Genomic DNA, 27,049 nt, shown 5'->3' with positions numbered 1-27,049 from the left:
GGCTTTAAACTGGAAGACGGGAGATTTAGGTTAGACATTAGGAGGAAATTCTTCACTATGAGGGTGGTGAGACAGTGGCCCAGGTTGCCCAGGGAAGCTGTGGCTGCCCCATCCCTGGCAGTGTTGAAGGGCAGGTTGGATGGGGCTTGGAGCAACCTGGTCTGGTGGGAGGTGTCCCTGCCCATGCAGGGGGGTTGGAACTGAATGGTCTTTAAGGTCCCTTTCAACTTAAACCAATCTAAGATTCTAAGATATACTATTGTCCAATCCAGGAACACTAAAAAGGCAAAGCCACATGAACTCCCAGATGTAGAAAAAAGATCCTATGGGATCTTTCACTTAGCTGAACTAAAAGACCATAGAAACATCACTTGAAAGAGACCTCTGGTCTCTTGTACAACTTTTGATGTGAAATGAGTTATTACCAACATTAGATCTGCTCAGCTGCTGCACTGTCTACCCAGGGCTTGAGCTCTTCCAAGTATGCAGATAGGATGCAAGGATCCAAACTCCTATTACACACTATCTTTATTGGGATTGAATAGGTAAGCATGAACTAAATTTTTATTATTGTTACAGATTTGGAAGAGGTAATGTAAATGGCTTTAAAGCCACTACAAATACATCTATGTATGGGTTTGTTTTTTTCCCCTATTAATCTCTGAGGTGTTTCATAGGCTCCTGACAAATTCTTCACTGTTTTAACTTTCAGAAAGCCCTAAGACAGTGTTTCCATAAAATACACCATATATATAATGAATATATGCCAATGAGGGATTTTGTTAGCACTCATTTTGATTAACCTGCATGTCTCACTGATGCCTTTATCCTTTCAGAGTAGTTAATTGACTCAGTGTCAGGATGATAAATTTTTTATGTTACCACATCCTCAGGTAGTGCCTTTCTTGGACAGGGCACTGAGGTACACAGCCTGTGCCAACAGGAGACTCCTAAATTAGTCAGAAGTAGAAAATCTCAAGTTGTTCAAAATACAGACTTATCAAAACTTGTGTATTTGTAAGTATCATGTGATTCACATGGCCATATGTTTAGGAACAGAGGGCACTTCCTATGGCTTTATTTCACTCTCTCATGTATCGATATATTTGCATACATTCAAATACATATGCAGAGGTTACTTAAATATATCTTCATTCCAAAGGGCAAAGCTGAAACATCTGTCTGTATTTTTCATTTATTGTGTGTCTTCCAAAGCAGTAGACATGAATAAGTTGAATGTTCAGTGTAAATCAGGGTGTCTCAGTTTCCCCACCTAGCTCCAGCCTTCCTGTCTGGGAAGCTGCCTTTTTACAGGGATACCTTCAGAGCCAAAGTAAGGACTCAAGTTTTAATTTTCTCTCCTTGTTTTTTTTTACTTGGAGTATTAGGAGAGTAGAGATTATTGTAGAGTCCAACAAACTTAATGGCCCTGACATTACCTTAGTCCTTTTGCACTCCTGCAATTCTTTCACTTCATATCCCTATTTTGCTTTTGGTTTGGCTTTTTCTTCCCCTGACCCTTTCATATCTTGTATTTCAGTTTCTTTAACTTACTTTCTTATTATTTCCAAACTCCTCTCCTTTACCCACTGCTTTCATTCCAAGTCCCAAAACAGAACTCCTTTCCACCAGCTCCACTCCAAACAAGTATCTTTACATGAGTCCTACCTTACATGATTTTCACAGCACTGATACAGATACACTGTGTATATTTGTAAACTCCCTTTTTGGCCATTCTAAATTCTTACTACAATCTTGTGGGTGAAACAGTAGGTAATAATGAAAATCAACTTGCAGAATAATAAAAAAAAAAGCCACCACAAAACCAACAAAAAAACCCAACCAAAACCCACTTAAATTAAAAAAGAAAACCACAAAAGTGATTTATATTCGTAGGAAATTTTGTAATTATCTATAGGATCCTGGGTCCATCTTTCACTTCTCTTTTCCAGTTTGAGTGAATTCACTTGTGTTACATCCACTTTTCATGTATTACCATAACCCTAACCCTAGTTTTTTTAATTATGTCAGCTTAGACACAGGGCTACATCTCTTCTTTGTGGTGTGTAGGTTTTTGAGCACTCACTGTCCAACAAACATGAACACAGCAATTTTTGAGGAATAATTGTTCTTATTCTCAGCTCCAAGAAAACCAGACAAACCATAAAAGTTCTATTAGTGATATCTATTAACAGCTTGGTCTTAGCTCAGATGTTTTCTGCTGAAAACACAAGTTGCCAGTCCAAGCAGCCCAGCCCAGAAATATCTAAAGATCTTGGTTTTTTAGACTGCTTTCTGGGTATACTTCATGTAGCATTCTGCCATTTCTGTTCTAAAACTAGGTTTTTTTGCTAGATAAATAACAGGATTAACCTTTTTGCACTCCTGAGAATCTTGAAGAAAAGGAACCCAACAGTTTTGTCTCTTTGCCAACTCTCCCTTCAGCAAACTTTCTTTTAGGTAATGCTAAATTCTTGCCTGATTCAGGAGGAATTAAAGTACCTTTTTTTTTTTTTTTTTTAACCAAACTCCAAAACATCCTGCATACTCCCAGACACTTTAAATGCAAAGGTTCTCTCCCTTCTGATTGCCTCCTTGAAATCAAACAAACAAAACAAAAAAAAATCAGAAAGGCTTTCTGATGCAGAGAAATGCAATACCACATCAGGGGCTTTTAAGCAACTGCTTATGCACAGCTTTTTAATCTAAATTCAGTGAAAGATGGCCTTACTCACAGTTAATAGCAGGTGAACTTCAAAGTACCTGACTTTTCTTTGAGTCTATAGAATTCATAAGTAGCAACTTGATACTCCTGTGCCCACACGCATACCAACTTGCTTTTACAGCACTAAGTAGTTTTGGGTGAGTCAGCCTTAAATGGAAGAAAAGTATGACCTTTAAACTGTCTTGTTTTACAAGCTGCAAAATCCATAGGCAGGGATAGGGAAACTGTTTGCCAGCTCACCTGGAGGAACTGCTGGGTGCACACTGTTTTTCTCTGAAAAAGAAGTAGAGGCTCATTCTGATTTGATGAGGACTAGGTATTTTCAGTTAGGTTGTTCTGATCACCAATCAAGAATAAGCATACAGTCATTTTGCAGTATATCCCATGTCTGGTAATACTTTTATGTATCCAACCTCCCAGTCCAGGTGCTATGGGAATTTTCATAATGTCCTACCCAATGTTAATGGGGTGGCTCCAACCCTTTCACCTTCCTTTTTCTCCCAACATCCCCACTTCAATTCACCAAGCATGAACTCATAGATAAAGTCACAATCTTAACTAAACTGTCCTGTGTCTACAAAATGTGGTAAGAATCCTGCTCTCAGTATCACAGCTGAGCCTATTATGCTAAGATAAATGGGACTTTGAAAATAATTGGAAATTGGACCCAGCTAAAGTCTAAGTTTGCAGTGTGCTTTGGCTATTAATTTAATATTTTTGGACAGTGTTCAAAGGTACTTGGCTGTTCCTCTGTATGACACTACGTATCTATCTGGCTCAGAAGTTTTAGACTCTCTGGGCAAATTTTCTGATCATCCAGCTGATTATAGCTGTAGAATTCTAAATCAAACCTGAACACAATAGGGGGCTGCCTTGGATAAGGGATTTTCTTTGATTCTTTTCAGTATGATCCTGCAGGAAAAGCTCTAGCAAGGCTACTAACATAAACAAGAATTTCTAAAAATGCAAGCTGAAAGTCTAAATGGAGAGTAGGTAAATGAGCTGATCAGCTTCAGAGCTGAAAAAGTGGTTATTTATATAAAAGTGGATATTTATTCTAGGGTAAGAAATGAATATATAACTCTGCTTTAGTATAATGGTCTAACTAACAAGAGTCAGACAGGAATACTAATAAAAATAAAGCAGCCCAGAAGTTAGAAGTCTGATTTTTATCCAAATAACAAACCTCATGGTTACAACGAACTCTGTTCAGCAGAAGTAGCTAGCACAAAAAGGTTATCTATCAGCATGAGCTAAGTATATGTAAATGGTATTTACTTCACTGAGAGGAGCATATGCTCAGCACCTCATTCCAATACAATACTGCAACTGATGATGGAGCAAACACACATTACATTACATAAACTAAGGTAAGAGTAAAAGTAAATTGTTTTGAAGTGCCTTTAGTCTGTGATTTCATTAAAAGAGGTTGTTTAGTCTTAGAGGGGAATTAGACCTTCAATATTCAAATTTAAAATTACACAAACATATATCTGTTTATGGATTAAGGTCAAAGAGACTGATAAAGAAGGATATCATCTACATCGACTGGAAACATTTTATAAATCTGTTGCACTTTTAACATATTACTTCCTTTTTGCTTTTATCAGACTTATTTAACTTTTGTAAATTCAATTAGAAGCAGGAATTAAGTCTCAACTTGCAACACAAAGGGCCAAGTCAACAGTCTGAACAGGCTTTGCTTCATTGATATTATTGAGGTTAGGCTCATGTATGCTAACTCTCAATTGCCAGGTCTGACTTAGCTGGTGAAAATAATTTTTCTATCTGCATGCAGGGAATTTGATGGGAAAGATCAAAGGGGAGAAAGAGCTGGGGGAAAGGGAATGGAAGAAAGAAAGGAAAAAAAAACAAGAGTGGGTCCTTTACTGAAATAACGTAAGGTTCAGGAGTGTGACATTTTCTTACTTTTTGATCTGTTTTTCTATTTGCAGCAAAGTCTATGATGCCAAAAAGACCCCCTTCATATGCTATGCTAGTATTACATCAATCTAGAGAGGAAAAAACAAATAAGATCAGCTTTGTGTTTATTTTCAGAGATAAACCATACTGAACTACTGAATTTTGTGGGGCAAAAAAAAAATAAATAGAAGCTTCACCAAAAGATAGATAGCACATTGTGTTATGTACACAACATTTTTGGAGTTGTTGCAACACATTTTTCTCTAACAGAACTCTAAGAACTGTGGGGTGGCTTTCATCTGTCTTTTTTGTTTTAATTGGTTTTATGTCTCTTTCCTTTTACAGAAATATACATACGCCCACACTTAGATTCATACAAACAGATGCATACATTAATTCCATTTATAAATATTGATTTATAACCTTAATAATGCAAAAATGACAATATTATGATCATCATTCTGGTGCTTGGTATTTACATCTAAACACTTCAATATAGTGCATTCACAAAAAACTTACTTCTGCAGTCATAGGTTGAGAAGCTTGAATTCTGGATTTCTACTGTACTTCTAACATTGTACTGTATGCAAATTGCCAAATAATGGTATTTCATTTTAAGTAAATAAAATACTGTTTATTTGTAATTGGCTATCCAAGAGAAAATGAGGAAGAGGATGGAAGCAGAAGCAGCAAGTAAACAAGCAGATGTAGATGTGCACTTGGATACCAGATCTCTGGATAGCAAAGGAGCATACAGTACCCAGCACCTTCAAGATAAACAGCCTGGAGAAGCACTGAACTAACTGTGTTATACCAGGTAACAAGATAATGCTCTCAAAATGGGATGCACAGGAGTTCAACTCTCCGCATCAGCTCCTGTTCGGAGCAACAGCAGAAGAAGCAAGCTGGGCAGTCTTAACATTTTCTGCATGTCTTTGGAACAGACCCACATAAGTTCTGTGGTTGAAGCTAGTTTTGCCTTTTTCTACAACTAACTGTAAAACCCCAACCAAACAGAAACACAATGGTGATGGAGCCTGGTAAGCAGCAGATGCTCACAATGCCAGACTGGAAATGATGAAGTCAGGCGGTTCAGCCACTTAAATTTCACAACGGATGGGGATGTTCCAGTAACAAATAGATGCCAGATATTCACAATGGCTTATTCAGCATCCACATACACTGAATAAAGAGACTTGAAAAAGAAACACACACAACCACAAAAGCCAAGCTGGTAGAAGCACTGGTTGAGGTAATTGCTATAGAGAGATGAATATGACAAGTCAATGGGTATGAAAAGCTGGACCCAGATGGCAGTAGGTAAGAAAAGATCATAGCATTTACTATGCAGCATGGCTGTCAGCAAAACAAAGACTGATCACTCCATTAATATCAGGAAAATGGAAGAGGATCTTTTCATTGCTGTGGGAAGATCAAGGTATTAAAATTACATATGTACATATGTCAAGAAGTGAAGACCAATTGCAGGACAGGCACGGGAACATCTGAGCAGCTCCTTTTAGGATTCCATACATGACTTCAGGATATTTGATCCAAGAAAGCTAGCAAATGTTTAAGACCTTCTATAGTGCTTTGAAAAAATAAAAAATGTTATGTGAGAACATTTGCTCTGACTTCTGATATGTTTGAGGAAGGCCAGTGAGTTCACTGGGGAATCTTATGGATGAAATGAAGGGCACAAGTTAGTTGACCTAACAATCTTCGTACTTGATTGGGCTTAAACAATGAAAGGGGTGCTTTTTCAAAACCACATTTGAAAATAACCTTGTCTAACATCCTGGGTCTCACAAATCACAATCATTTTGAAAAGACACTCAGGAGAGTGAAACATATATTTACATGCCTATTTGAGTTAAAAGATAACAAAGGTGTCATGGGGATAATATACTGGGGTGAGTAGTTAAAAGATCAAAACAAGGAAGTCACAGAGAGCAGCAATTGCTACTGCTTGGTTCTAGTGATCTCCCAGAGGCAGAGAGTTCACCATTAGAAGAAGAAAAGAAAAAATAATTTTAAAATGTGGAAAACTCATTGTTTATAATATTACTCCTGCTGCACATTTCTGTCTTTATTTCTAAAACAGATTGTGTGTAAAAAGTTTTTAGTGTTCATTGAAAATAACTGAAATAACTGGTTGGGAATTAGAGTATATAATTGTTATGCTTGCCAATAGTATTTGAAAACAGCACATGCATCAAAAATTCAAATATTTTGCTGGCCTTCCAGAGTTTTTGCTAAACCTAGTATGCATTGGAACCTGAGTGAATAAAATCCCATTAGTCATCACCATCTTAACAATATGCACTTCATACAGAGCTGGCTGCTTCACAGAGGAAGGAAATTACCAGTACTAACAAAGGAAAGAAGATTTATAATGAGCAAATATACAAAAGCTCCAAATAATTATAATATTCACAGCTTGGCAATGACTTTCTAGGCTATGAAATTACTTTTCTTTTGGAGGAATGAAGATTTTACGAGGTTAGTATAAACAAAGGGTAATTGGAAAATCCAATTGCTCTATGCAAGATTATTGTAAGGTCTGGAATAATGGCGATAACGTTTTAAAAAGCTTCCTTATGAATCACTGTGTTTTTGTTTTGTACATTATTGCCATCAGAGATGCTCCCTTTCAAGTGCTACATGGGAAACATAAACAGCTAAATACAAATACCAGCTTACCCCTGATACAATAAGTTCTCCTCCCAGGTTCTGAACTTCTGCCTTCACTTTGCTGCAGATATTGAGCTGGTGGCAGTAGAGGGCAATGCGCTGCAGGTAGGCCAGCAGATCCTGCTTGCAGGCTGAGTCGGGGCACTACAGACAAAAGAAATATTTGATTAGATGTAGCTGCATGTACATGATCATAGGTGGACCCATTTCACTTCATCTGTACGTGGGACACTTGATGAAATGTGAAAATTCAAACTCTACCTTTTATGCAACTCAAGGCTCGTGAACTGTAACCTGAAGATGTGCTACACCTTCTTGTATAAAGAACCTCCCCTGTCAGCCACTCATGAAAGACAATAACATGATTGCTGTGTTCCTGGGGGAAGTTCACTTATGATTATCATTTGGTACAGAACGGAAGAATCTTTGACCTGAAACTCCAGGTTGCCTGCTGGGTGTCCAGGTCAAGATACAAGATTCTTCTCCCAGGTAACAAATGACAGGACAAGAGGAACTGGACTCAAGTTTCACCAGGGGAGGTTTAGATGAGATATTAGAAGAAACTCCTTCAGTGAAAGGGTAATTAAACACTGGAACAGGCTGCCCAGGGAGGTGGTTGAATCATCATCCCTGGAGGTGTTGAAAAGACATATAGATGTGGTGCTTTAGGAACATGTTTTAAGCACTGGACTCAGTAGAGTTGGGTTAATGGTAGGTAGAGTTAGGTTACGGTTGGACTTGAAGATCTTAAAGGTCTTTTTTCAAACTGAATGATTATGTGATTCTGTAACATGGACGAGTTAAAGTTCAGATAAACCAAGTTCTGACTCATTACATCCACTCTAATGCCAACTCTTGACTGTCTTGCCAGCTTTCCCAGCATTTGTGCAGACCTTCAGAGGCCACAGCTGTGCTTCAGGCTTGGCAGAAGCCCAGCCCTTACTGACACACTAAGGACTTGAGTGGCAGAGCTGAGATAGCTTGGTTTTGTTATTGACAGATTCAGAATCATAGAATAGTTTGGGCTGGAATGGACTTTTAATGCACATCTAGTCCAAGCCCTCCTGCAGTGAGCAGGGACATCTTAAACTAGATGAGGTTGCTCAGAGCCTTGTCCAACCTGACCTTTAATATTTCCAGGGATGGAGCATCTACCACCTCTCTGGGTAGCCTGGGCCAGGGCTTCTGGTAAAAAATTTCTTCCTTATATCTGGTCTAAAGCTATCCTCTTTTAGTTTAAAATCATGACCCCTTGCCCTGTCACAACAGGTCCTGCTAGAAGATTTGTCCCCTTTTTGGCAAGCGTCTTATTAATGCACAAATACTTTAATCCATGCCAGAAGGAAATTTCCCCTGACGGGTGATGGAACGCCGAGTGTCTCAGGAGATGACATCAGCACTGCAGCCCTTCTCCAGAACACAATGGGATAAGCTGGTCCCTCTGCATGCCTAAGGGATACCTCTCCATTCCAGAGCGAACACTATCTACAGCCCTGTACCAATCTGGATGCAGTGCATCTCCAATCTGCTTCGGTACAAATTGCGTTAGGTCAAATGCGGTAGACTCAGTAAAGGTTTTATAATCAATATAACTAGAAAAAGACCCAAGCACAATTTATTCATAGCCTTTGGGACTCTTAATAGAAAATGCACCATCCCCCACATCATCAACAGCACAATAAACAACATTCTCATAGTTAATATTCAAAGTGTTGCCTCAAGAGAACAGACCTCAGTAACTCACTCTGATGAAAACCTGCTAATAGGGTCCATTGCTAACAGCGTGTCTCCAATAAATACTCTTTGGGACTACTCAACAAAGTCTGACTGACAAAGTTCTTTGAACGTACAGCTTAGGGAAAAAGGATTCCAGATACATCTTTTTAGCATCTCACAAAGTTTATGCTCAATTTTTGTAAAATATTGCCAGAGCACTTGAACCAAACCAGATAGAATTAAATACACATAAATCAACAACATCAAAACCTCTGACTGGAGAGGACTGCTCTAGCCCCAACAGCTAAATCTGCCAAGGAATGTCTTTATGGTTAAGTAGTTGCATATACTGTCTATAACCCTGAAAGCAGTCACTTTGCTTTTTTCTCTCCCTTTAAAACTAACATTAAACAAAGCTGGAGGTTCAGTGTAGCTGGCAGGTTTAATCTGCTCTATATTTGCAGCCGTAGGGCATCCCTTTCTCAGACAGTGGCCACAGCTTTTAGGCATTAATCCCTAAGAGACCTCCCTATTGGTGACAATTTCACATAGAAATATTTACCCTACTCTTGAAGTCTATGAACTGAAGGAAATGAACTTTAAAGCACTACTTCTAGAGAGCTGACAAGGCTTTAAATACAAGTACTTTGAAGTGAATGAAAACGTAAGATCTCTCTCACTGGAACAGTAATTAAAAATGCAACTGTTCGTAAAAAGTTTATATTGCATGAATGTCTACAAAGTTCTGTAAAATATCATTAAAGTGCAAGCATCAAAACAAACACTTCATTCTCACTGTGATTTTACTGTCTTCTTAAGTGTAAAATGTGCCTCAGGCCAGTGCACTCCACCTCTGCAAATATTATAGACTAGGAATTTCATCAGCTGACAGATGGATTTCTGTCTCATGCTAAAATGAACAGATGCTACCTTTGAAGGACTGGAATGGGTTAACTACAGGAAAAAATGCTTGCTGCAAAGGAAGAAAACCTAATTCCCAGATTTCTGAGGTTATAGGAACATGGGCAACTTCAGGTTTCTTGCCACTCTGGCTCATATTCCCTGGTAGGATGTGTTACACACAATTACAACATGCTTACTTGAAGAAGAAACACTTATTTTGAAGAGAAAGAAAAGGCAAGGAGGCAAGGAAGTTGTCAGTTGCCACTTCAAGCAAAAGTTCCAGCAGAAGCATTCTCCCCCTTGGCTCTGGTGAGACACCCCCCAACCTCCCCGCCCCACCCCCTGCAGTGCTGGGTCCAGTTCTGGAGTTCCCAACATAAGAATGACATAGAGTTGTTGGAGTGAGTCCAGAGAAGACCACGAAGATGATCAGGGGGCTGGAGCAGCTCTGTTCTGAAAACAGGCTGAGAGAGTTGGGGCTGTTCAGTCTGGAGAAGAGAATGCTCCAGGGAGACCCTAGAGCACCTTCTAGGGCCTGAAGGGGCTCCAGAAAAGATGGGGAGGGGCTTTTTACAAGGGCTTGTAGTGAGAGAACATGGGGTAATGGATCAAAACTGGAAGACAGGAGATTTAGGTTAGACATTAGGAAGAAATTCTTTGCTGTGAGGGTGGTGAGACCCTGGCCCAGGTTGCCCAGAGAAGCTGTGGATGCCCCATCCCTGGCAGTGTTGAAGGGCAGGGTGGATGGGGCTTGGAGCAACCTGGGCTGGTGGGAGGTGTCCCTGCCCATGCATGCGGTTGGAACTGGATGATCTATAAGGTCCCTTCCAACCCAAAGCATTCTATGACTCTATGATTCTATAAAAATGAAAGGTAAGAAACTATAGGAAGTTTACAAGGGAAAAACTAGTCAATTTTAATATGCCTGAATCTAAAATGAGCTACTTGCAAACTGGATTTGAAATTTGGCTCTTGATTTTTAATATGATGCTTTCTCTTGCTTCCCAGCTGGATAGATGATCCAATCTGAAATAAAGGTTCTGAATATGGCAAGTTCATCTGTCTGGTCGTGACATGAATTTGGTAATGTGACTGGGGACATGGACCGTAGAACATGGTACAGGGGCTGGAAGGTTAAAGTCCAATGCACTGATGTAAAGCTGAAGAAAGGGATTCAGGGAATCTTAAAAAAGAAAAGTGCAAAATCAAACAAAATTGCTGAAAGATTAAGCTGAGAAGAATATAAGGATATATAAGTATATAAGGCATATGTCAAGGGTAGTGGAGTATCCAAGTCTCTACTGCTTTCATGATAGCAAATATATCAGTCTAATTCCAGTATAATCATCTGGGTCCAGAAGTGAGGCTGTGGAGCAACAATTCAGGCATTTCTGAGGCTCAGAGAGAATAAGTTATGACTTTCCCAAACTGCAAAACCCAACTTGATTGGTATAGAAGAAACAACTTATATTCAGTGGGTAGATAAGTATCCAGGCAGTGATCTTCTACAGATAACTTTCTGTCAAATAAAGATAACCCTTTCCTGAAAAAAACAACTCATTGACAGAGTTAAATTACATTTGTGCTCATTTTTGTTGTTACCTGATCAGCTACGGCCCGTGCCAATTTGTCCATCCGTGAACCTGCCTCTGCAATCTTCTTGGCTGCATTAATGACATCTGATGTGTTCTTCAGGGGGCCTTTACCTCTGTGAAATACAAGACAATTATGCATAACCCAAAGAAATCATGAAAGGCAAGTTTTAGTGACCCTGTTTAGTGTTTGATTTTAAAATAGTAACATGAATGACTTAATGATTAACAACTTCACCTTTTCACTACTTCATGGCAGGGCTTAAGAAAGTGGTCTGTTATATTTCCTCTCCCTTACAAAATGCCTTATCAATTTAGTCTGATGGTGCCTTCAAACTCTTAATAGCATATGCATTTTTAAGTGCTCATTAAGCCAACATTCTTGCTGGAATACACAACTATCTCAAAATTATGTTATTCTCAAGCGAGTGCTAAATGTTAAGCCTCTCATGTCTAGTGCAAGAATGTTGTATTTTAGAAAATATTTTTTAGTAGATTTTTGTCAGAAAACAATGATACTGGAAGAATAATCCTTATGTTACCCTTAAAACATGTATAACTAGCTTAAAGACTGATCTTTCACTATTTTTAAGATGGTGCAAGAAACTCTGGTTTTAGTCATTAAAGTTACCAAAGTGTATACAGATACATTTTTCTGAGTCTGCTTCAAACCATAATAGATTTGCTCCTGCTCCTGAGAATGGTTCAGTTGGAAATGAGTTGTTCTTTTCTTTTCTTTTCTTTTCTTTTCTTTTCTTTTCTTTTCTTTTCTTTTCTTTTCTTTTCTTTTCTTTTCTTTTCTTTTCTTTTCTTTTCTTTTCTTTTCTTTTCATAATATGTGGTGGACAAGAGTAATGGAAGGTCATAATATGATCAAACTTAACATTTTTGAAACTAAAACTGAAGGCAGTTTTTCTAAGTGCATTTTTGCATTTTTTTCATCTATAATGCCAAGAATAATGTACTGAAACATGTTTCCATTTTTATCTTCTTTCCATACTTTCACTTCCACCTGAAACAGTTACTGAAATACAACTATGCCACTTCTGTTGATAAACTATAGCAGAAATCCTTCCTAGTGACCTCGTATCCTTCTACATTAATTACATCAGCAGATCAGACTGGCACAAACTCCACACATTTGAATAATTATTCTATTTTAACACTGCTGAGGTTACAGTGAAGCAAAAGCTGTCAAAGGCTTTGTTCTGTTTTAAGGGAATTTATTAAAGAGATTTTTATTAAATCTGATGCAAACAGAGGTGTGTACTTTGATATTAATTTTTTTTTAATTTACTTCAAATGTGACTAGTTTTCTCTCATTCCCATATTAGTTCTGTCACTTTGATAGTAGAAATTGTAATTACAAAACTTTCAATATGATGTTCAACGTATCAAAGGTTGCCTGGCATGTTGCAGAAAGTGTTCAGATTCTTGCTGCTGCTTTAGACCCTTATTTCTTCATTCCATGAAATGATGGCACTGTTAGGACATTTCCTCACTCTGTTTTTAGGCAGAAGGATCATAGACCCAAAGACAAAATAAATAGAAAAGTAAAAAACATTCCTTTAAAATATCACTCTTCACAGGAGCTTCTACACTGTCATTTGATATACAGGAGTGGTGAATCTACTAAAAAAACAATAGTTGTAAAAGGACAAACAGAGAGAAAATGAACCTGAGAGAATAATTACTTGGAAAGAAGCATAGTAGTAATCTATTAAAGTAAGCAAACTTTCTATGTGCATAAGTATATTTGAAGTAGATAATGTTTGCTTTTGACTATTATCAATTAACTATGCAAGTGAAAATAGTAATTTGCAAATTAAAGACATTTACATACACACATCATCCATCCATCCATCCATCCATCCATCCATCCATCCATCCATCCATCCATCCATCCATCTATCCATCCATCCATCCAGTATGTGCAAACCCTATATTGTCAATGCAGAGACTGTCTCCTCAAAAATGGCTTGAAGGCTCCAGAAACAAAGCTTGAGATTAAGAAATCTGTTCTAGCACCTCAGTGAGATGAATAAATGGAAATTGCGTGATAATTCTCAAGAAAAAAACATGATAATTCTTTTCCAGTTTTGTCTAATTATATTTTGATAAATACCATTTAAACTTTTTGCCTCCCATTAAAAATAAACTCTGAAAGACCTTTAATTTATTATGGTGATCTGTAATTCAAAGAATCTTGCAAAAATGTTCTCTTTGGTATGATTAATAATATAACTATATTTAAACTAAATAATTATGTTTCTGTGATATCATTAATAAATGCCTTTTTGATGCTCTGCAATTAGGAAAGAACAAGACATCAATAGAAAAATTAAATTAAAGCAAAAAAACATCATTACTGACAGGCTCCAATAAAGTATTAGATCAGAACAGTTTCATTTCATTTGGGTTTTTTTTGGAAAGAAGTTCAGTGTTCAGAAATATATAAGTAGTTTTGCCATTATTCTTGATGGACACAAATTGTAACAAATGTTTAAAGTTCAGAGAGGCACATGCATTTAGATGGCACTAAACAAAATGTCAGTTGAGTGTCTGTAAGGCTACAGACTACCTTTCCCTCTCAATTTCAAGATGATCTGCAAATAAAATGCACTTGCAAATAGGATAAAAACTTCATGTGATTAATCCCATGTGGAGAAATATCTGGAGCACATGGAGACCAGCAAAACCCATCCTGCTACATCTGGTGTTTGTTACCTGGCTTTGCACTCCCCAAAACACAGAGCATCATCTGAATAGGCTAGGAATTGTAACAAAAGGGAGAGATGTGGGGTGTCTGAAGAAGTCACACTCAGAATCACAGAACCACAGAATGGTGGGGGTTGGAAGGGACCTCTGGAGATCATCTAGTCCAGCTCCCTGCTAGAGCAGGATCCCCTAGAGCAGATCCCACAGGAACACACCCAGGCAGGTTTGGAATGTCTCCAGGGATGGAGACTCCACAACCTCCCTGGGCAGTTTGTTCCAGGGCTCTGTTACCCTCAGAGTAAAGAAGGATTTTCTCATATTTAGGTTAAACCTCCTGTGCTCCAGTTTGTGCCCATTGCCCCTTGTCCTGTTCCAGGACACTACTGGGAAGAGTCTGGCCCCATCCTCCGACACCCCCTGTAGATATTGATCAGCACTGATGAGATCCCCCTCAGCCTCTTTTTCACTTAAGACAAACAAAAAGTCCTCAGCTGAGGTTATTTTGTCCTTACCTAGTGAAGTCTGTCATTTCCATCATGATCATGCACATCTGCTTTGCCAACACAATGATGTCATTACCACTGTCATCCCACTTGGCCACCTCTGCATCTAGTTTGCTCTTTTCTTGGTGGAATATCTCTACCTGCTCAGCAATCTTAGCCTTCTCCTCCTGAGGAAGCTGAGCCATGATAGCCTGGGGAAAAAATGGGAGAAGCTGGGCATGAAAAAGGAAGCTAGAAATGACACATTTCCAGTTGTCCAAACAGTGTGCCCAACTTCTAGTGTCTAAAGGAGTTCAAAGAATCATAAACTCATAGAATGGGGGTTGAAAGGGACCTTTAAAGATCATCTGTTCCATCCCCCCCTGCCCTGCACAGGGACCTTTTTGACTAGACCAGGTTGCTCAGAGCCTGGTTAGGCCTGATCTTGAATATTTCCAATTGAAGATGCCAAGCAAAATCCAGTAGGATTCTCTTAGGACAGGCAAAACCAAACTCACAGGATGTTTATAGCTCTTCAATAATTAAAAAAAAATAAATATATGTGCGATGCCATGATATACAGATTATTCACTAGTCAATACAGGAAAATTAAATAAAATTTATGTGAAATCCTAACTTTTAGGGAGAAAAAATGAATGACATTTATGGGAAAAGGCAGATTGAATTTCCAGTATTTCTTCTGGTCCCATTCTGTGTCAGAAATAAAGTTTTCTGCTTAACCCAACACTAAAATAAGCTATGACATGCAAGCTAATACATTTGAAGTGATTCATTTGTAATGAATGTACCTTTCAATAATATTTAGTGGTGTAATTGTCTCTTGGAAGATCTGCAAAGAGGCATTACCCAGGTTGATACTAATCTGCCTCGACATTATCAACAAAGCAGAGAGTTCCCTGCCCCCCCCAAAACAACAAAAAAAGAAAACCCTACAAAATTTTCATAAATACTTCTAAAGATCAAATGGACACTTCCACTCATGATTTCCAAGTTGAGCTACTGATTGGCTTCAGGGGTTCTGAAGACCACACTATGCATTTAATGGGGTGTGACACATATTTAAGTGTCATTACATTTTTTTCTTGTTTATGTCACTTTCAATCAGCTGAAGTCTCTCTCTCCATGTTCTTAAAATGCTGTCGGCTTTTAAAAATTCATAATTGACCTTTTCCAAAACAGAAATTAAAAAGGTTATAAACAGTAGATCAGAAAATTAGAAATTTGCAAGTTAATCAAATTAGAATTCAATGCATGGGTTTTAATTAGGCCTTATCAATGTAACTCAGCAGGTTCAAATGGTAGCATAAGAGCCCTTCCAAAGGAAAATGTAGGGTAAGTCAAGCTAATAAATAAATATATAAAATACATATAAAACACTAAGAACAGATTAATTAACTGAAATTAAGAATACATGATAGGAACAGTAAAATTTGGAAAGCCAACCTGTATGTCTTGCATGGGTTTCTCTCTATGAGCAGCTTCACCTGCACTCCCTTCAAACTTCTATACAGGATTTTAACATTTCTATTCCAGCTGTCAATGCATTTTCCAATTTATATCCTATAGCAAATGTAGCTTGTATATTCAATTTTTATTTCTACTGAAGACCAATATGAAGTACTAATAGCTTTATGGAATAAGCATATGAAAAGAAGCCATTAAATTCCACCAAAAAATAAACAAATCCAGCTTTTCTACAGAAAAGGTTCAAATAAGATACTACTTTGCTTAGCAGACTCATTTCAACTAGTCACAAGGCTGTGGACTGGGCAGTTTCTGTTTAGCAAGTTTTCATTTGAGGTTTTCATTGTTTGTTGCTTCTTGTGACAGATTGCATTTTACATTATTCTGGAATGGGACTGTCTTTATAATATATTATGTTTACACAGTGTGTAGCTGATCAAAACAGAAGGTTTTAAGTGCAGCAGTAATAATAACCGCAATAAATGTAATAGAATTTAAGACTCCCAAGTCCCTAGATGAACTAGGTTCTTAGTAAAAATACTACTGCAGTCTTCATTTGGTTTTCAGCTCAAAAAAGGATGATTTGCTACCTAATCCTAGATGTAACAAAAATAAATAAATAAATAATTATAATAAGACTGTTGAGTAACTGTCTAGTACCTCAAGATTTGTGTATCTGAGACTTACTTTAGCAGTCAACTTTTTGAATATATCAAAAAGGACTTTTTGGTCTTTAAAAATCCCCCAAAGATAGTCATCTGCATCCAGAACATAGTTCTGATACAGTGCTCAGGGCAAGCTACCCCTGCATCATTCTGCTGGTCACCTAGCTCTCTGAGGTGGGATCTACAACCTACCTGGTCTTCATCTGGATGGTAATGGTATACACAGTATATCCTTGATAAACAAGGACAAAATAGTTTGTATTTGGGATGCACTGACAGAAAACCAACTTTACTGACACATGATACTGTTTATTTACCATCTGTATTCAATATTCAAGAAAATGAAGTTAAGATAAAAAAAGAAACCTCAGCCCATTCCACTGTACCTGTCTTGCACTCCTCTAATACCTCTGAGTAAGTTTCATAAAGGTTTTCATTACTATATTTTTTCCTTTCAGGTTGTAAAATGCTTGTGTCAAGCCCTAACAAACTGTGGGTCTTCCTACAGCAGCAGAGGACCTTGTTCATGGTCCTCTGAAGTGATCTTTCAAAGCTTTGTTGCCTTTTGTTCTTTAGGTTCTCAGTCCTACAAATCCTCTTCCAGAACTCAAGGTAAGAAGTCACTGCTCTATTTACCAGCTTTTGCTACAGCCTTTGAGTGTGTGTGTGAAGGATGTTTTTAATTTGGTGCATTACCTCACTTTTAGCACTCATCAGAAGAAACCTGCAAACCTGTACAAAACAACCATGAAAATAATTCAGGGAATTCCCAGTTCCTACTGGTTCTCTGATGGAAAATGTTTATGGTTTTGTTTTTTTTAACTCTCTTTGGACCCAAACATATTTTCCTAATGTTGTTTGCCCCCCAAATTATATTCTGATGACATTTTTGTTAATAATTTGAGCTGAGCAGCCTATTTAGTAAAATGTAAACATTCATCAGAGGGTGGCATAATCTTGAGTGTTAACAAACTTCACTTCTCCAGCACCTGTGACCCCTGAAGCACTCATCAGCTTAATTTGCAATCCCCATGCACCAGCCAAGGTCACAAATCACAGTGACTGGAGTTTATCATGATGTAATTACCCTGGTAAAATTACATTGACTCAGTAACAAATGTCTTCAATTTCAATTAAATTATAGGGACTACTCAGTAGTTGAAGCAGATCTTCTTGACACGTTTGCACACTGGTAAAGATGGCTAATGTAAGATTTCTCTGGATACAGCACATGGTGCCCTGATGGGAATTTTTTTTTCTTTTTTAATAATTTCCCGACTGCTCCCACAATTTCATCACATTCCAAACCTGCAAGGCCTTCTCCTACAGCACACAGTTGATAAAAGGCATCCCATAAGCCTCAGGAAGACCATTCAATAAAGTCAGTGCTTTTCAAATAGGTCGTGAGACATAAAAAAACCACCTTTAAACACCTGGGTTACCTTGTCCCTTTACCCCCTGCCCTTTCCTAAGGGACCCTGAAGATCTGAAATCACTGCCTTGGCTTCCCAAGGCACAGCTTTCCATTTGCAGCTTTACAGACAATGCAGTACAGGGCTTTTGCACTCACCCTTGCACTCTGGCCAGCAATAAGCTGGTCATCTTCAGTCTGGACACTTGTTCGGCTGCGAACGTCATAATCTTCCTGCTCAAAGTCTGAGTCATCTTCTAGCTCTTCAGGGGTCTAGAGAGAGAGACAGGGAGAGAAAGCAAGAGAGAGGAGATGACCAGCTTATAAAGGATACCAAGTCCTATGTACAGTAAGCTCTTATTTCATTGACTACCCACCCAGGAAATGATGTTTTTCTTCCCTTCTGAATTAACTTGTCAGCCCAAGCAGTCAAGTGAAAATCGAATTGTCTTAAAAATGAAGTTGTTTCAATTCCACTTTTCTTTACAAATGGCATTTATCATTACCTTGCTGCAACTCTTCTTTACTCTGTTAACATGATGAATGCAGTTCCAGGAACAAACATCCTTTGGAAACACTAACAAGTGGAATGCAGTATTTCAAAATAATGTTATTTCATATATGAATGGACACTAATACTATTCCATTACTGGAATCTCCACATAATCTTCAAAAACAAAAGTAAATACCTGGCATGAGTAACTAACATCCTAGAAGAAAAAGTTATCAAAGCAAGCAAGAAATTTCCCCTTGAAAGAAAATGTAAATTACTTCAACCAGTTTTGAAACAAATGTAAACTGCTTTATCTTGTTACTTCATATGGTTCTTTTCAGATACAGAGCTTTGGAATTTGCCTCATCCCCTAAACTGAAACCACGTTATTTCCATTTCTGGTGCTACAAATGTGTGAGGGTCTGTGGGCAGACTGATTAAACCTTGTTATGTATATGCTGGCTTCAGGTTGTGTAAAATGTTGGAAGGAGGAAGAAAAAAGATAGCTGATTGATTTGCTCATTTGTTTTTTTCACCTTCTAGCAAAAAATTAGAAGCAAAAATTTTCTTTGTTTTATACAGACAGTCTACTTTAACTCACCCTTTAGTATTTTACTTAATATAAATGGTGCAAAACTAGATACAGACTTCAGGAGGAAGATTATATTCAATTTTGTGCTTGAACAGCATCTAGCACAATGATCTGGACACAAGTACCTTCTGTAGGTACAATATATGATGGTGGTAACAGAGAAAGGATCATAGTAACTGTGCAGGGAAATCCCCACCTTCCTGGATACCCATATGCCTCTGTGTCAACCTAGAGAGCCAACCATTACAGAAGAAATCATCCAGGCTGGCATTTCATGCTTGGCGACAATGTCAAGTTTGGTAGCAGAGGTGCTAATCATTGCCAGTTCTCATTACAGCTCTGTCTTGAAGATGCTCAGTCACTACGAAGTGGTCCAAACCCTCTGACATAATGTAGACAAGCCTTTTAGTGATATTTACATTGCAGCCTGGTTTCCAACATGAAAAGCACATCACTGTTTGTAATGGGAAATCAGCTGCTTTGCTGGTTTCATGGTGAAGTGCACATGATGGGAGTAAAACTCAGCCATCTTCATTGGGCTGAAAGAGGATACATGTTTTGATGCTGAGCACTGGAAGAAGCAACAACAAAGTATGACAGTATGGTAATGAAACTCGGGCAACTCTAAAGAGACGCCTGTGCTAATAGTGTATGGAACAGGATAGACAGGAGGTGAAGTTTAGGTGAAAAAATGAATTCATAGTCACTGCCACTGGAAAAGAGAAAAAGATCGGTACACATCATTATCATGGCCAATGGCTTTTGCTTTCCAATTGCCTTTAATCACTCCACTCTACTCAGCTGCCTGAGGGCAGGATGTTACTTTAAAATCTGTCATAAGGAAACCAGCTACTAAGATAATCACACAACAGCCTGAGCAACAGAGTATTTCCTGTCATAAGGCTCAGCTTTTTATCTGCATAGGGTTTACTGTGAGTAACAGGAACAAGGATGGAGAGAGTTTCAAGCCCTGGCTCTTCCCTATTCATCCTTCAAGTCCATTCAACCAGCCAGTTGCACTGGTCATTATAAAACCAGCACCCCTTCCCCACCCAAGTATAATCTTCTTACTTTCTTCTGTTGCCACTTTTTATATCTAAGACTATAAAAGATAACATGCAGCCCTTTCCCAGGTTTTCATAGTCAGGATTTGCAGTAAAGTAAGGGTGTAACATTCAAAATCTCAACACTGTAACCAGTAAGGACGTGAGGATGCCTCTTAAAAAGAGCTAAAATATTCTGAAAATGCTGTGTTTCAGGGATTTATTCTAAAAGAAAAATTCAGAAAGAAACATTCAGAAAGAAACATATAGCTGTTACTGCCTGACATTCATAATCTTGAAGTTTATGGTCTTCACAAGACTGAAATTTAACAGATTACAGATGTTGAACTTGGAGAAAATGTAGTGCAAACCAAAAGGACAAGTTAATGCAACCATTAAGAAAAACTGTACTTCCTCTCTGTACAAGTGAGATCTAATTCAAAACTAACTTTCAGATTCCCTCTCTTAAGGTTTTTCAAGTGTGGAGAATTTAATACCCTCATTTTCTTTGAAAAATAACTACATTTTTCAATAAGATGAAGAACAGCAGTGAGCTGTTATCTGTCTGCTGCCAGTTCAAACACACTGCATGCTTTTCACTTGTGCAATGTTGCTTCATTTAGGTTGATCTCTTGGAGATGAGCCCATCTATAAAATGCTCTCCTATTTGTTTAGACACAGAGGAGAAAAAACCAAAATATTATATTGAAGCACCATGACTTACAGATTTTTACTCCCAGCAGGGCCTTCTAAACATAACAACTCTAGATTTTGTGCACAACTTACAGGACCTCGATATTTAAAACCTTGTTTCCAAGACAGCAAAGCCTGGAATTAAATTGATCTGAGTTGAAAGACAGAAGGACTGAATCAGCCTTGCAGACACCTGAACCTATGGTCACACAGATGTAAGAAACATGGATTTCAGATTGGAGACAGTTTCCAAACAAAACTCAGACAATCACCAGTGGCAGAAAGAGCTAGAGTAATTCTAAAATGAATAGATTTTATGGAGTCAGTGATTTTATAAAAAAAAAAACAACAGACCATTTTCATAATTTTTAGTCCATCTGCTTTGTAGCACAGGTCATAACACTTCCCAGGACCATATTTTTTAAATATAGTATCTCTACTACACATAGAGCATTTTCTTCTCTTCATCTAATTCAGATTAATTCTCCCAGTGAAGAAGACTCTTTCACAATCCCAGATAAATCACCCAGTAAATATATACTTTCCCTTTTAAGAAGTATGCTTTATGTTTAATATTAATTTATTGACTTTCAACTTCCAGTCATTTGAAACATTTGTGTTTGTTTTTTTTAAATCTCTCTCTCTGGCTGCTAGACTAAAGATCTTGCTGTGAACAAAATATCTTTCATCAATATAATTTTATTTCATCCTTTTAAACTGCAGTATAAAAAGGTGAATTATGCACATAGAAGTAATCAAATGGCATATATATACAGATGTATAAATGCTATTTGTTTAACACTTCACCAATTCAAATATACTTAATGAAGACAGAAACCCCACTATGCTATAGTGCTGTATGCACTTAAAAATTGCTAGATGCAGTTACAAGAACTTCAGCAGAGTAACCAAGTCAATCTAGCCTTGTAAGGAGAGGAAAGAAAGGCTCAAAATATATTCCTGAATTTTTTACCATGAAAATACCCTCTAACTCTACAAGCTAAGGAGAAAACAAACAAACAAATAAACAAAAAAACAAGCCTTTATAACATGCTTTTCTATTCAGCTCCACACTGTTCTCTACACTTGTTTTTGTACAGAGGCAGCTGCAGCCTGAGTGACTCAGGTGCAGCAAGCAGTGTCTGAGTAGCAAAGACAGAGAACTTCTCTCACAGCAGGTCTTCAGCTATTCAATGTTTTACAATAAAATCAACTTACAATCACAGAATAGTTGCGGTTGGAAGGGGCCTCAAAGATCATCCAGTTCCAACCCCCCTGCATGGGCAGGGACACCTCCCACCAGCCCAGGTTGCTACAAGCCCCATCCAACCTGGACTTGAACAATTCCAGGAACAGCTTTCCTGGGTACCTGTGCCAGTGTCTCACTACCTTCAGTGGAGAACTTCTTCCTAATGTCTAACCTAAATCTACCCTCTGTCAGTTTAAATTAATTTGGGCCCTAGAAGAAGGAAGGGGTGGGGGATATAGTATTTTTAAGTTCTGGCTTTGTTTCTCATTGTCCTGCTCTGATTTGCTTGGTGACAAATTAAATTGATTTTTTTCCCCAAGCTGAGTCTGTTTTGCCTGTGACCTTATCTTAACTGGTGAGTGAACCCTCCCTGTCCTTGTGTCATCCCATGAGCTGTTATATTTTCTGCATCCCACCATTTGCTCTAAGTGAGAAGACACGTGGTGCTCTGCTGCCAGCTGGGTCTCAGCCACCACAGTTCCAAAACTGCACTCCTGATCCCAACACATGGAACACTGATGCTAACCTAGATGCAACTGAACAGCAAGGTGGACAACAGCAAAGACCACGTGTGAAAAGAGCAGACTGCCCTGGGAGATACATCAGAAAAAGTGCCAGTATGATTCCTCTTAACTGTTGAGTTTCTGTCTAATAACAGAGAACATTTCATAAGTAGCTGTGGAAAAAAACAAAGTGAATTTGATCACTATGCAGTAATATAAAAAAGGTTGGAACTAAGTTATTATTTTCTACCTTATTTTTAGGTTCTATGATTATACTACGACATTTATTTATACAACTTCTTAAATTGTGAAAGATTTTTTCTTCTATATAGATCATAATTATAGTCCCTAATGCAAAAAATTAGTCTTTCTCTTCCAAAGGGACAATAAAATCTCCCCCTTTTCAAGGGAAAAGAAGAACAGAGATTATCCCCCTTTCCTTCAGCTTGCTAAAAGTAATAATACCAACAGAAATTAATTTTAAAAGTGGCTTTATTTTCTCCATGGAATGAGGGAATCGTCTCAGATAAATTCAATCATTCATGACATGCTCATGAACAATTACTGCCTGGAAATAATTGTTTGTGTCAGATGCTCTAAAAAGTTTGCAAGGTTTCTTTTCTTTTTCTAATTCTGCAAGAAGCTTTACAGCCTGAATTAAAGAGCTGCATGAGATTTAATTTATTATTAGATAAAAGTATTGTAAAGACTGTCTTTTACAGCTTAATGCTCACCCCTTAATTATACATTGCATTTCAATGTGAGATGTCCAGATGGGAATGCTAAAGAACATCTCAAACTAATTTGTTTTTCTACAGAAAATAAGGTTCTGATTCAGCAAACTCTGGTCTCTGCAATTTTGTATATGTGGATTTTCCCAGTCAACTCACAGTCCATTTATGTTCTTTAGGAATCTGCCTAGGTAAGGAGCACTACATTTAGCTCCCTAAATAAGTGAATTGTCTGAATGCAAAATACATCTTCCTAATCTGGATAAGCAGAATTCATTAACTCATTGTGGTATTCAGAATGTACAGTGCTTGTCTGAAACAATCCAAGAGGTAAGTGATGGACTCTGGCACTCAGGATATCTCGTCTGTCTTGTGGCATCTGAGAGCTGAACAACATTTGCTGATGGACTAAAGAGATGTCTCAGCAACCCACCCAACCCCCTCCTGCGAGGACTACCTGAGAACTGGGGAGTTTAGTGTGGGACATGCTGAGACCAGAGACAAAGGAGTTCTACAGCTGGCGCTGGGAGCAGAATATCCAATGATAACCAGGCCTTGATATGGAAACCACTGACTCAGCAGGACAAGACAAGGAGTGCCAGTCTCAAGCTACCTCCTAGGACGGAAACTCCACTGCAACAAACTAATCCTGTGGTGCCAGTTGACTCAACATTCTCTTTTGCTTTGGCTGATCTCATCAATTAGCCAAACAAAGACTACATAGCCCCTGGCATCATACCTGCCCCTGCTATCACGGAGAGGACAGGAGGATTTTCTCCCTTATGCAAAAGGGAGAAAAGTGGAGGTGCAGTGGGCAAGAACTGTAGAAAAATCTGGGACTCTATGGGTGCATAAAAGCACTTCCCCACCAGGAACCACTTCCCCACCGACAACATCGCTGGACCGTGGGTGGTAACTGTGCTCTCGCTTGCTGTCCTCTATCTCTCTGCTTTCTCCTCTCTTTTCTGTCTCTGTTTTCCTTCCTGTCCTATCTGCTCTAGGGACTTTTGTTGTGTTACTGCAATAAAAGTTTGTTGTGTGCATGACATCTGACCTCGTTTGTGTCTTAATTTCACCATTTGGGATCACCTTTATAAAAAATTGCCACGTATCCGAATACCGGATCGTGACACTCATATCACACAAGAAGAGGAAAGTGGCAGTGATACAATTGCAGAAGTAACCTGGGCTATTTCTGAGGTGACTGTGAAGCCTGCATGATGATCAGCTTCCCAAACTAGGAAACATAACAGGAAGACAGCAATGAAATAAAGGAAAGTGCCTCCAGAATTTAAAATGGTGCTTTGTGCTTAGTAGAAACATGTTAGCTTAGTACTTAGTAGAAACATGGGCAGTCTCATGGCAACTTCTCTTGGACAGGGTACAGGTGGTACAGGGGGGTGCTGGAATTCCCCTGCAGAGGGGATGGGGAAGTGTGGGTCTACAGCAGATACCACCTGATAATCGTGTCTCATGAGGTCACTTGAAATGTCTCATGAGATATTAGAAAAGATTAACATGTCCACAGAAGTGGTTCCAAACAGAAGTTTGGAAACAACTGTTACAGACTAAATAACTGGATAATCAAAGGAAAGACTTAAATCCTTTACTATGCAGATCTTTCATTTCCATCCCAGTCCAGAAGAGTTCCAAATACCCTGATGCTGCACACCCAGGAAACAGGACAGGTTTTCTCCCATCATCAGTCTTGACAGTAATTCAGGATACCTGAGACCAGCACTGGGTACTGAAATGGCATTTTTGTTCTGCATCTATAAAACTAAGCTTGTCAAAATCTTATACTGTACATGTTTAATATATAATGACAGATGACTGAAATGAAGCTATTCCAGAGTGCTCCAACTGCCTGAAGTCTTTCATCAGAGCCACAATATACCCATAACCACGAGTGTATGTTACCTGTTTGCTCAAAGGGATGGGTTGTTGTTTTAGCACAGTTCTTTGCTTCACATGTTTTCTTTGTGATTTTCACTGTAGCTGTATTTGTATGTGGCTTTCACTGGGGCAGATTCCAGACAGTTTGTGTTCCAAATAAGAGTTACAATTGCTGAAGAAATGTCCAAGACAAGTTTGGTTCGTTGGGGTTTGATTTTGTTTTGGGGTTTTTTTTGTGTTGTTGTTTGGTTGTTTTTTTATATCTTTGACTCTAGACTACACTGAAAAGCAAGACACACATCTACTCTCACAAGAATTTTGTTGCTCTGTGGTTATAATTTATTTGTTTGTTTAGAGATGCTTAAGCAAACAGAATCAACTGGTTAGTCAGCACTGAGAGACACATTCTTTACCTCAGTCAACACTCCAAACCATCCCTGCAGAGCTCACTGGAGCAGCAATTTATTTATTAATTTAGATTTTAACCAGACTTACCTCATATCCTAGGCAGTGCATGAAGAAAAAAACCCACAATAATCAACACAAACTCTGAAGGTCTTTGCAAATTAACACTACTACAAGAAGTTTGTTGGCACCTGTGATCAAGTCTTCTCCTAGGTGATTAACAAATGTGGTTCACTTCCTAAAATACCCTCATCTATTTACTTGCAAATTCTTTTTTTGCTGCACATCCTTTTGTTTCACGCTTGTTTCAACATCAAGCTTTCCTGGCTTATGGAACAAAGTTGATTCCAAGGGCTTTTTATGTTCCTCTCATCCAATGTGATACCTTTTTGTAAGTCCCACCTTTTATTCCCCATGTGCCTTACATACCCTTATCATGAGAACAGCTTTCCTGATGTCCCGAACTCCATCATAAACCAAACGGGAGGCATCTATGAACTCATTCTCTTCAAAGGGCTGTGGGACATTCGCACTCAAAGCTTCAATGGCAACCTCAACTTGTTCAGCAAAACGTGGCATAACTAGATTTAAAAATATAAAAATAAAAAGGCAATAAGATTAGACACCTTCTTTAGTGAACATTTTATGCCTGCCTTTGGGCAGAAATACTTTCCAGTAGATGTGGTACATATTCTTGCTACAATTTCAAGACTCAGGAAGGCTCATGGGGTGAGTCTGTACTGGCTGTTCACATGCAGAGCTCCAGCAAATTTTCTGACAGCATGAAAATATTGATCTTCATATTCTCTCCTCCAATTGCACAACAAAGAATGTCTTTTAAAAGAAGTGACTTACTAACTTTTTTAAGCCTGCAAGCTATCTGAGCTGACAGGAAAGTACATTTAAAACCTTTGCAAATTGGAATGAACACAGCATGTATTTATACCAAATGATCAAAGCAAAATGTAGCCATTATGCCTACTAGTTTAAATAACTAACTACTGGCTAGCTCATAATGAATAATAATAATCATATAAGGGATAAAATGCAAAATCTAGCAGATTACTTTTGTGAAAGCACATAAATTAACATCCTGTTACCTCACTACCTTCATGTGTATAAAAGGAAAA

The 27,049-nt window shown here is 38.3% G+C and overlaps 1 protein-coding gene across 1 annotated transcript in view; it reads right to left on the bottom strand.

The window, feature by feature from the left end:
* Nucleotides 1-27,049, bottom strand: part of LOC104386933 (catenin alpha-2-like) — a 69,414-nt gene that overhangs the window by 23,885 nt on the left and 18,480 nt on the right. Inside the window, exons 5-9 of the mRNA XM_009995616.1 lie at nucleotides 26,349-26,500; nucleotides 18,474-18,587; nucleotides 14,784-14,965; nucleotides 11,564-11,669; nucleotides 7,352-7,486 (exon numbers count right to left, since the gene is read on the bottom strand). Coding sequence (XP_009993918.1) covers nucleotides 7,352-7,486; nucleotides 11,564-11,669; nucleotides 14,784-14,965; nucleotides 18,474-18,587; nucleotides 26,349-26,500 — 689 coding nt within the window. The remainder of the gene's footprint in view (nucleotides 1-7,351; nucleotides 7,487-11,563; nucleotides 11,670-14,783; nucleotides 14,966-18,473; nucleotides 18,588-26,348; nucleotides 26,501-27,049) is intronic.

Source organism: Chaetura pelagica, unplaced genomic scaffold (genome assembly GCF_000747805.2).
Source record: "Chaetura pelagica isolate M959 unplaced genomic scaffold, ChaPel_1.0 scaffold34, whole genome shotgun sequence".
Taxonomy (NCBI): Eukaryota; Metazoa; Chordata; class Aves; order Apodiformes; family Apodidae; genus Chaetura; species Chaetura pelagica.
Note: the sequence above shows the minus strand (reverse complement) of the source record. Positions and strands in the feature narration are given on the sequence as shown.